At 47.3% G+C, this 16,276-nt stretch overlaps 1 protein-coding gene across 1 annotated transcript in view; it reads right to left on the reverse strand.

Moving 5' to 3' along the window:
• Positions 1 to 483: 483 nt before the first annotated feature.
• Positions 484 to 16,276, reverse strand: part of LOC311118515 (aftiphilin-like) — a gene marked incomplete at its 5' end in the record, with an annotated part of 31,541 nt that continues 15,748 nt past the window's right edge. The window contains 7 exons of the mRNA XM_084193311.1: positions 484 to 1,328; positions 1,861 to 1,957; positions 7,310 to 7,379; positions 8,177 to 8,293; positions 8,941 to 8,997; positions 9,489 to 9,615; positions 9,779 to 10,041. Of these exons, the coding sequence (XP_084049437.1) occupies positions 1,184 to 1,328; positions 1,861 to 1,957; positions 7,310 to 7,379; positions 8,177 to 8,293; positions 8,941 to 8,997; positions 9,489 to 9,615; positions 9,779 to 10,041 (876 nt within the window). The 3' untranslated portion in view covers positions 484 to 1,183. The remainder of the gene's footprint in view (positions 1,329 to 1,860; positions 1,958 to 7,309; positions 7,380 to 8,176; positions 8,294 to 8,940; positions 8,998 to 9,488; positions 9,616 to 9,778; positions 10,042 to 16,276) is intronic.

Consider the following 16,276-nt stretch of genomic DNA (forward strand, 5'->3'; position numbering starts at 1 on the left):
TGGTGGCAGCATCATGCTGTGGGGATGTTTTTCAGTGGCAAGGACTGGGAGCCTAGTCAGGATCGAGGGAAAGATGAACGGAGCAAAGTACAGAGAGATCCTTGATGAAAACCTGCTCCAGAGCGCTCGGGACCTCAGACTGGGGCGAAGGTTCACCTTCCAACAGGACAACGACCTTAAGCACACAGCCAAGACAACGCAGGAGTGGCTTCGGGACAAGTCTCTGAATGTCCTTGAGTGGCCCAGCCAGAGCCTGGACTTGAACCAGATCGAACATCTCTGGAGAGACCTGAAAATAGCTGTGCAGCAACGTTCCCCATCCAACCTGACAGAGCTTGAGAGGATCTGCAGAGAAGAATGGGAGAAACTCCCCAAATACAGGTGTGCCAAGCTTGTAGCGTCATACCCAAGAAGACTTGAGGCTGTAATCATTGCCAAAGGTGCTTCAACAAAGTACTGAGTAAAGGGTCTGAATACTTATGTAAATGTGATATTTCAGTTTATTTGTAATACATTTGCAAACATTTCTAAAAACCTATTTTTGCTTTGTCATTACGGGGTATTGTGTGTAGATTGATGAGGGAAAAAAATGATTTAATCCATTTTAGAGTAAGGATGTAACTTAACAAAATGTGGAAAAGGTCAAGGGGTCTGAATACTTTCTGAATGTACTGTATAGACAATATGGTGCCTTTTAAGACGAAGTCACACTCTGGATCAACAACACAAACATATATCATATAAATATTGTTATAATAGATCAATCTGTTATGTAAATAATATACAATACATTCATTGGATTTATGAGGAATTTCCATGAACCAAAAATAACTAAACACACATTAAGAATAAATACATTAAGATAAAATCGCCATCTTGAAAAGAAAAACAGGAAATTGATCTAAGACCACTGGAAGAAGGAGGCAGATGACTGGACTTCGCAGGTAAGTGTGGTTCAGTCTTAGACCTCAACCAGTGTGTCACAACATAAATACATGAATACATTCAGAACAAAAGACTAACATGCTGTGCCAAACTATTTCACCATATTCCTGATTATCAACATATTGACTTTTCATACATTAATGTTCAATCTAGCGCTGAAGCGGAGCAGTCTTTTGTGTGTGTGTGTGTGTGTTTGTGTGTGAGCATCCGTGTTTGTCTGTGTCCATCCATGTGTGCATCACTCTAGCACTGTGCCAGAGCCAGCAGTGAGAGTGATAGGGAACATTAGGACCTTAGCCTTCATGAAGGACAGGTCAGCCAGCCCACAGATCACCCTGGCTGCCCCCTCACTCAGCTGTTCCTCTTCATCCTTATGGGGTTTCCTGACACACACACACACACACAGGTAACACACACACACACACACACACACAGGTAACACACACACACACACACACAGGTAACACACACACACACACACACACACACACAGGTAACACACACACACACACAGGTAACACACACACACACACACACACACACACAGGTAACACACACACACACACACACACACACACACAGGTAACACACACACACACACAGGTAACACACACACACACAGGTAACACACACACACACACAGGTAACACACACACACACACACACAGGTAACACACACACACACACAGGTAACACACACACACAGGTAACACACACACACAGGTAACACACACACACACACAATACATTAAAGATGGGACACACAGAGGCGACATTTGATTGCAGGTGAGTTTCCCCCCTTTCCATGCAAAACTCTTTCAGACCTGGCAAAGCACTATATAAATCCAATCAATTATGCTTGATTATCAATTATTGATCTCTAAGGGTGTGTGTGTGTGTGAGTGTCAGTCTGACCTGGTGGAGGTAGTGGTGATCTCCATGGTAGACATGAGGTGGTTCAGGGTGTCTGCTAGACGTCTGCTGGGGTCACTGGCTAGCTCTGGATCCACCCCTTCACACACACACACACACACACAATACGTATGTACACACACATTGTACCTACACTGTAGTAACCATGTAATTACTGCCCACCAATGTAACTTCCATGTTCATAGATACCAATGTACACTTGTTTAGTGTGTGTGCATGTATGTGTGTATATGTGTGATGTGTGTGTGAGTGTGTGTGCGCAAGTGTGTGTATATCAATGTTCATTTCGTCAACAAAAACGGACTAAAATATTCATCAAACACCTATTTTTCAGTGCCAATTATGTATGTTTTTGCATGCGTGAGTGGCCCACAGATATCAAGATCCAGCCCTGAGGGACCTCTGCTCTCTACAGGGACAAGAGGGAGGGAGGTGAAGTGGGAAACATAGGAGTAGGGTGAAGATGCCCCTGGTTGCATTTTCCCCACTAATGGTTGAGGTTGGGGCGGGGAAGCTGATCCTAGATCTGTAGGGGAAACTTCACCCCAGACTGTTACATCCTGTACACCTGTGGTTCCCACTCCCTCATCGGTCTACGAGCTTCTGGCAGTTAGTTAGCGGATGCTAATACAAGCAGCGCTCACATTCTGGACTTTGTTTAGAGTTCAAAAACAAAAAAAGACGACCATAACACGGCCGTCTCTGGTCCAAATCAAGGTTGAGAAACGGAGGTGTACAAACAACTAGCAAGTGGTGAAGAAACCATCATGCAATTGGTTCTTCAGCACAGTGGGTGGCAGTATAGCTCTAGAACACGAGTCTACAGAACAGAGGAAAGCAGCATAGAGTTGGATAGAGGGCTCTTCCTTACATCTTTGCCATAATTGCTTCTGTGACAGCATGGGCAGCGCTATTGAGGGCTTTCTCAATTTTACTTAAATTAGTTAATTGACAGCCTGTAAACAAACTGAAAGGGTTTGCATACTGCCTCCTGGAGGTGTGTTGTCTGAACAGGCATTAAGGTCAAGGTGGGTGATTTACTGCCACATCCAGGTATGGAATGTTTGCTCAGGAATAGAATTCATTGGCAGATCCTTCCTGCTGACCTGGACGGAATTCTGTGATCCTTATTTATCCTATAGATATTCACACCCAGTTGACTGCTTCATAATGGTGAAAGACCTCAATGGCACTGCCCATGTTAAACCAGGAAGTGGCACATCAATCCATGTCTATGGAGGAAAGTAGTCAGTGCAGTGATAGAAAAGCCAGAGAAAACCAAGAGGCAGGACAGCTCAGATAGGTGTAATATATTAGAAAGAGGTTTATTCACGTATTTACAACAGTGTTTATTGCAACCACACTCAAAGAACCTTAAAGCATCTCATTGGTTGGGGGAATCTAAAAATAAATAATAAAAACACATACAAGCTAAATCAAAACGTATTTTTTTTGCAGATAGTGTTTATACAGTGCATTCGGAAAGTATTCAGAGCCCTTGACTTTTTCCACATTTTGTTACAGCCTTATTCTAAAATGGATTAAATGAGAGAAAATAATCCTCATCAATTTACACAAAATACCCCATAATGACAACGTGAAAACAGGTTTTTAGAAATGTTAGCTAATTTATTACAAATAAAAAACAGAAATACCTTATTTACATAAGTATTCAGACCCTTTGCTATGAGGCTCAAAATTGAGCTCAGGTGCATCCTGTTTCCATTGATCATCCTTGAGATGTTTCTACAACTTGATTGGAGTCCACCTGTGGTAAATTCATTTGATTGGACATGATTTGGAAAGGCACACACCTGTCTATATAAGGTCCCACAGTTGACAGTGCATGTCAGAGCAAAGACCAAGCCATGAGGTCGAAGGAATTGTCTGTAGAGCTCCGAGACAGGATTGAGACAGGATTGTGTCGAGGCACAGATCTGGGGAAGGGTACCAACCACCAAGACTCTTCCTAGAGCTGGCCGCCCTGCCAAACTGAGCAATCGGGGGAGAAGGGCCTTGGTCAGGGAGGTGACCAAGAACCCAATGGTCACTCTGACAGAGCTCTAGAGTTCCTCTGTGGAGATGGGAGAACCTTCCAGAAGGACAACCATCTCTGCAGCACTCCACCAATCAGGCCTTCATGGTAGAGTGGCCAGACGGAAGCCACTCCTCAGTTAAAGCCACGACAGCCCGCTTAGAGTTTGCTAAAAGGCAAACCTAAAGGCAAACCTACAGACTCTCAGACCATGAGAAACAAGATTCTCTAGTCTGATGAAACCAAGATTGAATTCTTTGGCCTGAATGCCAAGCGTCACGTCTGAAAGAAACCTGGCACCATCCCTACGGTGAAGCATGATGGTGGCAGCATCATGCTGTGGGGATGTTTTTCAGCAGCTGGGACTGGGAGACTTGTCAGGATCGGGGGAAAGATGAACGGAGCAAAGTAAAGAGATAGTTGATGAAAACCTACTCCAGAGTGCTCAGGACCTCAGACTGGGGTGAAGGTTCACCTTCCAACAGGACAACAACCCTAAGCACACAGCCAAGACAACGCTCCCCATCCAACCTGACAGCGCTTGAGGATCTGCAGAGAACAATGGGAGAAACTCCCCAAATACAGATGTGCCAAGCTTGTAGCGTCATGCACAAGAAGACTCGAGGCTGTAATCGCTGCCAAAGGTGCTTCAACAAGGTACTGAGTAAAGGATCTGAATACTTATGTAAATGTAAATAAATACTTTAAAAAATATTTCCATTTGCAATTTTTTATCAATTTGCTAAAATTTCTAAAAATCTATTTTTTGCTTTGTCATTATGGGGTATTTTGTGTAAATTGATGAGGGGAAAAAAACAATTTAATCAATTTTAGAACAAGTCTGTAGCGTAACAAAATGTGGAAAAAGTCAAGGGGTGTGAATACTATCCGAATGCATTGTATATCACAGTGATTGTAAAGATCAGTTTCAATTTACTGAATATATACGTCCTCTTTATTTTATAAAGAAAATGAAAAGTAAAGATACAGAAGAATATAAGAGAACACAGAATAGCAGCTTAAACAGAAAACAGTAAGAGGATCCTGGCTTTCTCTAGCCTGGGTACCAGTAAGAGGATCCTGGCTTTCTCTAGCCTGGGTACCAGTAAGAGGATCCTGGCTTTCTCTAACCTGGGTACCAGTAAGAGGATCCTGGCTTTCTCTAACCTGGGAACTAGTAAGATGATCCTGGCTTTCTCTAACCTGGGAACTAGTAAGATTATCCTGGCTTTCTCTAACCTGGGTAACAGTAAGAGGATCCTGGCTTTCTCTAACCTGGGAACTAGTAAGATGATCCTGGCTTTCTCTAACCTGGGTACCAGTAAGAGGATCCTGGCTTTCTCTAGCCTGGGTACCAGTCTGTTTGTGCTAATATTCCACTCCATGTCATGTCAAACATCATTTTTGGCGTATGACAAAGTACAAGGAGTGGAATGTTAGTATAAAACAGGTCTGGATTTGAGGCTTTTTCGCAAGAGCTTATTTCTACTACGACCTCCTCACTGGGTCAAAATGCACGTACTGGGGGGATTCACTTTAGGCTATGGCAACACATTCATCTATATGGCTTGACTTGTCTTTGCCTGATTCCCCCCACTAATACTGAAAGAACTGTCGCCCAGAGCAATAAGAAACAGTGTTTGGATCAATGATGATGGGTAACAACAAGTGAGAAACCTCATCAGCATCACTCTATACAGGGCAGATGAGGTAGCCGGTAAGTTAGACGTATAGAGAGAGCACCTTGGGATTCCACAGTATAAGATACCATTGGTAAAGGGAAAGGGTTGTACCATCTAGAGGGAGACATCAATGTGAAGAGAGGAGCAGAGGAGAGAGGGAGAGGGAGAGGAGGGAGAGGAGGGAGAGAGAGGGAGAGAGAGGGGGAGAGAGGGAGGGGGAGAGAGTGAGAGGAGACAGAGAGGGAGAGAGGGGGAGAGGAGACAGAGAGGGAGAGGAGGGAGAGAGGGAGAGGAGACAGAGAGGGAGAGAGAGGGAGAGAGAGGGAGAGAGAGGGAGAGAGAGGGAGAGAGAGGGAGAGAGGGAGAGAGAGGGAGAAAGGGAGAGGAGAGAGGGGGAGAGAGGGAGAGGAGACAGAGAGGGAGAGAGGGGGAGAGAGTGAGAGGAGAGAGAGGAAGAGAGAGGAAGAGGAGGGAGAGAGGGAGAGAGGGAGAGAGAGGGGGAGAGAGGGAGAGAGGAGGGAGAGAGTGATAGAGACTATGTTCCAAAGTCCACACTTACATACCACTTACGTAGAATGCATGCCCAACACATTGCTTTATTATAAGTGGTATGCTAGTGTGGACAACGGAACCAAAGAGAGAAACAGGTGTCAGGGCCTGTATTCACAAAGAGAGAGAAACAGGAGTCAGGGCCCGTATTCACAAAGAGAGAGAGAGAAACAGGAGTCAGGGCCCGTATTCACAAAGAGAGAGAGAAACAGGTGTCAGGGCCCGTATTCACAAAGAGAGAGAGAAACAGGAGTCAGGGCCCGTATTCACAAAGAGAGAGAGAAACAGAAGTCAGGGCCCGTATTCACAAAGAGAGAGAAACAGGTGTCAGGTCCCGTATTCACAAAGAGAGAGAGAAACAGGAGTCAGGGTCTGTATTCACAAAGAGAGAGAGAAACAGGTGTCAGGGCCCGTATTCACAAAGAGAGAGAGAGAAACAGGAGTCAGGGCCCGTATTCACAAAGAGAGAGAGAAACAGGAGTCAAGGCCCGTATTCACAAAGAGAGAGAGAAACAGGTGTCAGGGCCCGTATTCACAAAGAGAGAGAGAAACAGTTGTCAGGGCCCGTATTCACAAAGTGTCTCAGAGTAGTAGCAGGGTGAGTGGAGAGAAAGGTAGAAGCTGAGACGGAGGAGGAGAGGAAGGTAGAAGCTGAGACGGAGGTGGAGAGAAAGGTAGAAGCTGAGACGGAGGAGGAGAGAAAGGTAGAAGCTGAGACGGAGGAGGAGAGGAAGGTAGAAGCTGAGACGGAGGAGGAGAGGAAGGTAGAAGCTGAGACGGAGGAGGAGAGGAAGGTAGAAGCTGAGACGGAGGAGGAGAGGAAGGTAGAAGCTGAGACGGAGGAGGAGAGGAAGGTAGAAGCTGAGACGGAGGAGGAGAGGAAGGTAGAAGCTGAGACGGAGGTGGAGAGAAAGGTAGAAGCTGAGACGGAGGAGGAGAGGAAGGTAGAAGCTGAGACGGAGGAGGAGAGAAAGGTAGAAGCTGAGACGGAGGAGGAGAGGAAGGTAGAAGCTGAGACGGAGGAGGAGAGGAAGGTAGAAGCTGAGACGGAGGTGGAGAGAAAGGTAGAAGCTGAGACGGAGGAGTAGTGTGTGTAAAGCAGCGTAGAGTGGACAGCAGCCTCATCTCTGGCCCTGGAGGTAGGGGGCTCAGCGGGGGGACGTACCATCCAGAGGGTTGATGCCAAGGCCACTGCTGCTCCAGTCAAACTGGGACCAAGGCTGGGGGGCCCCCTGCTGGCGGAAGGAACACACTGCAGTGAGGCTCAGCGTTCAACACAGTCTCTTGAAGGCCCATACTCACAAAATAACATCAGAGAAAGGGATGCTGATCTGGGATCAGGTCCCCCTGGTTCATGAAATCTTATTCATTATGAGCTAAAAGACTAAACTGATCCTAGATCAGCGCTCCTACTCTGAGACTGAGACTCTTTGTGAATACGGCCAGGTCTTAGTGATGGATAGAGGACAGCACAGAGGAATTGGGAGTTGGTAGTAAGTTAGTCCAGGGTCAGATATTGTCATTATCCTCCTAATGCTAAGGTTAGGATATCTGATCCTAGGTCAGTGTTTGGGGTAACTTCATTATCGAGGGAGGAATTGACTCACTATCATCCATTGAACATTTTTGCTGTGTGTGTGTGTACTGTGTGAGCCACAGGCTGTCTGGAGACGTTACCAACGGTCACATCCTAGCTTCTTCTGTCCTCAATTCAAGGAAAATAACTATTCTTACCTCTCTCTCAAAGTTCATTGGAAGAGAGGTTCCAAGGTCCCTCCTCTCAGACCTCCTCCTCCAATGAGCTTTAAGAAATGGGTGAAGGATTGCAGAAACAAAGACGGAGGAGAGTTTAACAGCTGGTCACATGTTCACACACAGCCATGGTCTGCCTGTAGCTCTGGGGTGACGTTTCCCCTAGGTACAGATCTAGGATCTGCCCCCCCAATTCTAACCATAACTATTAGGAGGGAAAATGCTAAACTGAACCCATATCAGCGTCTAGGGCAACTACATCCTACACCTGTTTCTGTACCTGTATTGAGGAGGTGGTGGTTGTTTCCTGTGACCCAGGAAGTGCTTGTGCTGTGGCAGCAGTCTGCTCCGCAGCTGAGGCTGCTCTCACCGGCTCTTTGGTGGGCTCTAACATTCCCTGAAAGAGAGGAGAGAGGGACAGGGGGAGATGGTGAGAGAGAGAGGGGGGGGTGATGGGAGAGAGAGAGAGAGAGAGAGAGAGAGAGAGAGAGAGAGAGAGAGAGAGAGAGAGAGAGAGAGAGAGAGAGAGAGAGAGACGGGGGTGGGGGGAGAGCAATAGGGAATAAAAGGTGAAGGGGAAAGGGAGAGGTGGTGAAAGAAAGAGGTCACCATGGAACACCTGGCAATACCTGGCACAAGGCATTTGGAATACATGTCACATGATGAAAGGTTTGGACAGGGAGAAAGCAATATGGCCGACTGCCAAGTCATCATCTTATTGCTTTACACCTACCCAGTAGTCTCAGATCTGTGAACATTAAGGGGCTATCAGCATACAAGGCTAAAGGGAGGTAGCCTGGTCCCAGATCTGTTTGTGCTATCATGTCAACTCCTTGGCATGTTTGGCATGAAAAGGAGTGGCCAGGAGAGGCATGATGGAGCAAACGGACTGGTACCCAGGCTTAGGGGGAGGTTCCAGGGACAGAAATGGAACTAGGGCCACCATGGACTGTGTCCATATGGGCCCTGGTCAAAAGTAGTGCACTGTATAGGGAATAGGGTGCCATTTGGGACACAGAATGGTATCTCCATAAATCCACTCACCAGGCTGGCTGCAAACACAGGAACTATGACAGGCTGCTTTCTCTGGCCAGTGAACAACTGTGGAGGAGAGACAATCAGAAATCACCAATACCTTTACATGTAGCAGGAATTCAAACAGGTGAAATGGTCCTGCTTTTACACCAATAAACAGAATATACAGACAGAATAATATTATATTAAGAGATGAAGAATTGACAGATAACCCGCATACAGTATGTACCCTATAGATAAAGCAACAACAGAGCACTTCTACATAGTAAAAGGGATATTAGACACATTTACAGTAATTATGTACAATATGGAAATATGGGGAGGGAGGGGCTGAGGGTGGGAGGGAGGGGCTGAGGGCGGGGCTGAGGGTGGGAGGGAGGGGCTGAGGGCGGGAGGGGCTGAGGGCGGGAGGGAGGCAGAGCACACACCCCATCAGGCCCAAGACACATCACTTACTACATTGTTGATGTTGTAGTTCTCAAAGACAGATATCTTCTAATCATGTTTTATTTAGTTATGTTGCTCTCATGGAAATTAAACTGAAAAGAGGCCGTTACCATGTTCCTGGTGTCCATCCCCAGACAGCGGAGCAGGGTCCTGTTGCTATGGGAACCGCCCCACTGGAACCCCAGGCCCACGGCATCGTGGAGGTCCTGAGGCTGCCGCCACGCGCCCCTAGGAATCCTGGGTAAAGCAAACAACGAGGCGGTCATATACAGTAGAGTAGTGCTTTGGCCAGCCTCCAAAGCTATCTGCTGTTATTCCACTGAACCATTATCCTCAACATCATCTTCAGCATGATCATCGTTATAATCATCTTCATCATCATCACTAAAGGTTCTCTCACCAGTGTGTAGTGTGGTTGAGCCCCTTCGTCTCCTCTTCCTCAGGCTGGGTGCCCAGAGTCTCTAGCAGAGCCCTGAGGCTGAGTACCTTCAACACCTCTACCCCCCTCTCCTCCTGCTCTGTCTCCGTCTCCTCCTCACTCTCCTCCACCCCAGTCTCCTCCTCCATCCCCCTCTCCATACTCATCTCCTGATCCAGTTCTGGGACTGCCACTGCAGGGAAGCTGGTCTGCAGGACCCTCTGTAGCCGGATAGACAGGGAGGCCTGAATGGGAGAAACAGTGCTTGTTTGAGATCTACTACATTGCAGTGTACTACATTGTAATCAAACAAAGTTAATGGGAAAGATTTTGAAACTACAGTGAGGGAAAAAAGTATTTGATCCCCTGCTGATTGTGTACGTTTGCCCACTGACAAAGAAATGATCAGTCTATAATTTTAATGGTAGGTTTATTTGAACAGTGAGAGACAGAATAACAACAAAATAATCCAGAAAAACGCATGTCAAAAATGTTATAAATTGATTCGCATTTTAATGAGGGAAATAAGTATTTGACCCCCTCTCAATCAGAAAGATTTCTGGCTCCCAGGTGTCTTTTATACAGGTAACGAGCTGAGATTAGGAGCACACTTAAAGGGAGTGCTCCTAATCTCAGTGTGTTACCTGTATAAAAGACACCTGTCCACAGAAGCAATCAATCAATCAGATTCCAAACTCTCCACCATGGCCAAGACCAAAGAGCTCTCCAAGGATGTCAGGGACAAGATTGTAGACCTACACAAGGCTGGAATGGGCTACAAGACCATCGCCAAGCAGCTTGGTGAGAAGGTGACAACAGTTGGTGTGATTATTCGCAAATTGAAGAAACCCAAAAGAACTGTCAATCTCCCTCGGCCTGGGGCTCCATGCAAGATCTCACCTCGTGGAGTTGCAATGATCATGAGAACGGTGAGGAATCAGCCCAGAACTACACGGGATGATCTTGTCAATGATCTCAAGGACCATAGTCACCAAGAAAACAATTGGTAACACACTACGCCGTGAAGGACTGAAATCCTGCAGCGCCCGCAAGGTCCCCCTGCTCAAGAAAGCACATATACAGGGCCGTCTGAAGTTTGCCAATGAACATCTGAATGATTCAGAGGAGAACTGGGTGAAAGTGTTGTGGTCAGATGAGACCAAAATCGAGCTCTTTGGCATCAACTCAACTCGCCGTGTTTGGAGGAGGAGGAATGCTGCCTATGACCCCAAGAACAACATCCCCACCGTCAAACATGGAGGTGGAAACATTATGCTTTGTGGGTGGTTTTCTGCTAAGGGGACAGGACAACTTCACCGCATCAAAGGGACGATGGACGGGGCCATGTACCGTCAAATCTTGGGTGAGAACCTCCTTCCCTCAGCCAGGGCATTGAAAATGAGTCGTGGATGGGTATTCCAGCATGACAATGACCCAAAACACACGGCCAAGGCAACAAAGGAGTGGCTCAAGAAGAAGCACATTAAGGTCCTGAAGTGGCCTAGACAGTCTCCAGACCTTAATCCCATAGAAAATCTGTTTTGTGGGTGACACTGTGTGATGTTTTCGATGGATGGGTCCTGGCCTCTCGGGGCGGGGGTGGGATGCCGATCACTGGGATGACGGCCGAACTTGGGATGGGGAGGGGCTTTAGCGGGGGAATTAGTGGAGAACAATTGGAGGGTTACTTAGTAGCAATGCAAATATCATGGTACAGCTATATGGACACTCAATCATTATGGTATTTTTTATTGGTAAATTTACAAACATATATATAATGATAAATAGATTTGAAACTTGTATCTCATTATGGTATGTGGTGAAATAAGTATAGCCAGTTATAATTGTAATGGCTTAGCAGTTAATAACAAAAGAAGAACAATATTTACATGGCTCAAAGAGAAGGAATATAATATCTATTGTTTACAGGAAACTCATTCAACAATTCTAGATGAAGTTGCGTGGAAAAAGGGGGGGGGGGGGGGGGGTGAAATATACTTCTCCCATGGGCAAAGAAACTCAAAAGGGGTGATGATATTAATTAATAGTAATTTCGATCCGAATGTGCAATTTGTCCAAACAGCAAGGTAGATGGATTATTTTAAATATGTTATTGGACCATAAACAGATATGGCTCATGAGCCTTTACGGATCAAATAATGATGATCCACACTTCTTTGACAATATATATAATAAATTATCAACCTTGCAAGCAATTCAAGACTATATTATTATGGTGGGAGGTTATATCACCGTTTTAAATAGCTCAATGGACCGTAAAGGAAATCACACTACAAACAATCACCCTCATGCTCTTAAGGAAATTGTGAATGTCATGGATACATTAGAACTAGTAGATATATGGAGGCTTAAATATCCTGATCTAGTGAGATATACATGGCGGAGACTCAATCAAGCTAGTCGTCTTGACTTCTTTCTTATGTCATTCTCGTTGGCACCGAAAGTTTAAAAAGTGTTGATAGGGGTCGGATCATCATATAATTGGTATATACATTACTCTTACTGAATTTCCACGTGGGCGAGGATATTGGAAATTTAATCAAAGCCTATTGGATGATAACTTGTTTTTAACTAGGACAGAGAAATGTATAACTGATTTTTTCCGACATAACATAGGTACTGCAAATCCCCTTTAAATGTGCCTTTAGAGGCCATGCAATTCAGTACTCATCTCGAAAACAAAAGCAATTTAGGTCAAAAGAGTCCATACTAACAAAGGAAATAGAATGTCTAACAGAACAGATAGATAGCAATACAAACTGTAACATAGAGGCTCAGAATAAATTAGAGGAAAAACAAAAAGAAATTGAGAAACTTATTCAAGATCAAGTGTAATATATTATAAAAATAAAGCAAACTGGATGGAATATCGGGAAAATGCACCAAATTATTTTTTAATCTTCAACATAGGAATGCTACCAAAAATAATTTACTGAAACTGGCTACAAATGACGGAGTCACCCATGATTCACCAAATTATATTTTGAAGGAGGAAACAAAGTACTTTAAGCATATGTTTTCTTTCAGTCGCCTCCATCTCCTCTAACTCAAGCTAATTGTAGAGATTTTTTCTATTGATAATGTCAAATTAACAGCCATACAGAAAGACTCATGTGAAGGTGAAATTACAGAGGAGGAACTTCTGGATGCAATTAAAGACTTTAAGTCTGGGAAAACTCCAGGGTTGGATGGGATAACAGTCGAGGTATACCAAAATGTTTTTGATATACTCAGAGGACCGTTATTAGCATGTTTTAACTACTCCTATGTAAAACCTTAAGAAGAAGGTCTGATTTCATTATTACTGAAACAGGATACAAGTGGAAAATATAAAGATCCAGTCCATTAAAAAAATTTGAGGAAAATGTATAGCGCATAGAATTAAAAAGGTATTGTCGGACATTATTCATTCTAATCAGCATTTCAATTTTGGAGTATCTCGTATAAAGTGGGTTAAAATCATGTATAGTAACCCTAGGTGTAAAATAGTAAATAATGGCTATTTCTCAGAAGGTTTTAAACTGTCAAGAGGAGTGAAACAAGGTTGTCCACTATCGGCATATCTATTTATTATGGCCATCGAGATGTTAGCTATTAAAATCAGATCCAACAATAATATCAAGGGATTAGAAATCCAGGGCTTAAAAACAAAGGTGTCATTGTACGCTGATGATTCATGTTTTCTTTTAAATCCACAACTAGAGGATCTAGATACATTTTTTAACCTCGCTGGATTACAACCAAATTATGATAAATGTACTATATTATGTATTGGATCACTAAAAAATAAAAAAATTATATTACCATGTAGTTTACCAATAAAAATGGTCTGATGGTGATGTGGATATACTCCCATATACATATCCCAAATGAAATAAATGATCTCATTCCAATAAATGTTAATAGAAAGATAGCAAAAATAGATAAGATCTTGCAAACATGGAAAGGAAAATACCTGTCAATTTGTGTAAAAATCACCCTCCGGTGTGGAGCAGCTGACCGGTACCTGACCAGGCACCGGTGGAACAGGCACGGCTGTGCCGGACTGACGACGCGCACCACTGGCTTGGTGCGGGGAGCAGGTACAGGCCGGGCCAGGCTGGCGATGCGCACCACTGGCTTGGTGCGGGGAGCAGGAACGGGCCGGACCGGGCTGACGACGCGCACCACTGGCTTGGTGCGGGGAGCAGGAACGGGCCGGACCGGGCTGACGACGCGCACCACTGGCTTGGTGCGGGGAGCAGGAACAGGCCGGACCGGGCTGACGACGCGCACCACAGGCTTGGTGCGGGGAGCAGGAACAGGCCGGACCGGGCTGGCGACGCGCAACACTGGCTTGGTGCGGGGAGCCGGAACAGGCCGGACCGGGCTGGGAACACGCACCATTGGCTTGGTGCGGGGAGCAGGAACAGGCCGGGCTGGACTGGGAACATGCACCATAGGCTTGGTGCGGGGAGCCGGAACGGGCCGGGCTGGACTGGGAACACGCACCATAGGCTTGGTGCGGGGAGCCGGAACGGGCCGGGCCGGACTGTGGAGGCGGACTGGAGGTCTGGAGCGGAGAGCTGACACAACCCGTCCTGGCTGAATGCCTACTTCCACACAATATGTGTGAGGCATCAGTACAGGACGTACAGGGCTGTGCACTCGTACTGGCGCTACAGCACGTGGCACTGGCGCAGGATATACGGGACCGAGGAGGGGTACTGGAGGCCACGAGCGTTGAGCCGGCACACTCTGTCCTGGCTGCATGCCCACCTTAGCACGACACGTGCGTGGTGCTAGCACAGGACGTACAGGACTGTGCCGGAACACTCGCGGCACAGTACGTGGCTCCGCATAACACAGAGCCTGCCCTTTTAGCCCCCCCCCAAATTTCTTGGGGCTGTCTCTCGGGCTTCCTCCTCGGCCGGTACCCACTGCGTTGCCGCTGCTCCTCTCTGTAGCGCGCCTCCACAGTCTCCTCCCAAGGACGGCGATCCATTCCGGCCTGGATCTCTTCCCAAGTCCAGGATCCCTTCCCGTCCAGGATCTCCTCCCAAGTCCAGGCTGTCTGTTCCTGGACACACTGCTTGGTCCTCCTTTGGTGGGATCTTCTGTCATGATCGTCGTAAGAAGCGGACCAAGGCGCAGCGCGATATGCGTACATCTTTTAATGAGTACTTAATATAACAATAACAAAACAATAAACGATACGTGAAGTCCTAAGGTTAACAAACACAAACCTCTCCGGAACAAGATCCCACAAATAACAAGTGCAAAACAGGCTGCCTAAGTATGGTTCCCAATCAGAGACAACAAGCCACAGCTGCCTCTGATTGGGAACCACCCCGGCGAACATAGAAACACATGAACTAGAACATGAACATAGAACATACAACATACTAGAACAGAAACCTGGAAAACTAAACATAGAAACTACCACCCTGGCTCAACATATAAGAGTCCCCAGAGCCAAGGCGTGACAGTACCCCCCCCCCAAAGGCGTGGACTGCGACCGCGCCAACTAAACCCAACAGGGGAGGGTCCGGGTGGGCATTCCGCCTCGGAGGCGGATCCGGCTCCGGGCATGACCACCACTCTCTAGCTACCCCCCCGTTGCACCCCTGGTCTGGTCCCGCTGGCTGGAACTGGACTGGACATCGGTGGAGCGGATTGCTTAGGCTCCGGTGTGGAGCAGCTGACCGGTACCTGACCAGGCACCGGTGGAACAGGCACGGGCTGTGCGGGACTGACGACGTGCACCACTGGCTTGGTGCGGGGAGCAGGAACAGGCCGGGCCGGGCTGGCGACGCGCACCACTGGCTTGGTGCGGGGAGCAGGTACGGACCGGGCTGACGACGCGCACCACTGGCTTGGTGCGGGGAGCAGGAACAGGCCGGACAGGGCTGACGATGCGCACCACAGGCTTGGTGCGGGGAGCAGGAACAGGCCGGACCGGGCTGGCGACGCGCACCACTGAATTGGTGCGGGGAGCAGGAACAGGCCGGACCGGGCTGGCGACGCGCACCACAGGCTTGGTGCGGGGAGCAGAAACAGGCCGGGCCGGGCTGGCGACGCGCAACACAGGCTTGGTGCGAGGGACAGGAACAGGCCGGACCGGGCTGGCGACGCGCACCACAGGCTTGGTGCGAGGGACAGGAACAGGCCGGACCGGGCTGGCGACGCGCACCACAGGCTTGGTGCGGGGAGCAGGAACAGGCCGGACCGGGCTGGGAACACGCACCATAGGCTTGGTGCGGGGAGCCGGAACGGGCCGGGCTGGACTGGAAACACGCACCATAGGCTTGGTGCGGGGAGCCGGGCCGGGCCGGACTGTGGAGGCGGACTGGAGGTCTGGAGCGGAGAGCTTACACAACCCGTCCTGGCTGAATGCCTACTTCCACACAATATGTGTGAGGCATCAGCACAGGACGTACAGGGCTGTGCACTCGTACTGGCGCTACAGCACGTGGCACT

This window comes from Coregonus lavaretus, assembly GCF_964263955.1.
Source record: "Coregonus lavaretus genome assembly, contig: HAP1_SCAFFOLD_231, whole genome shotgun sequence".
NCBI lineage: Eukaryota > Metazoa > Chordata > Actinopteri > Salmoniformes > Salmonidae > Coregonus > Coregonus lavaretus.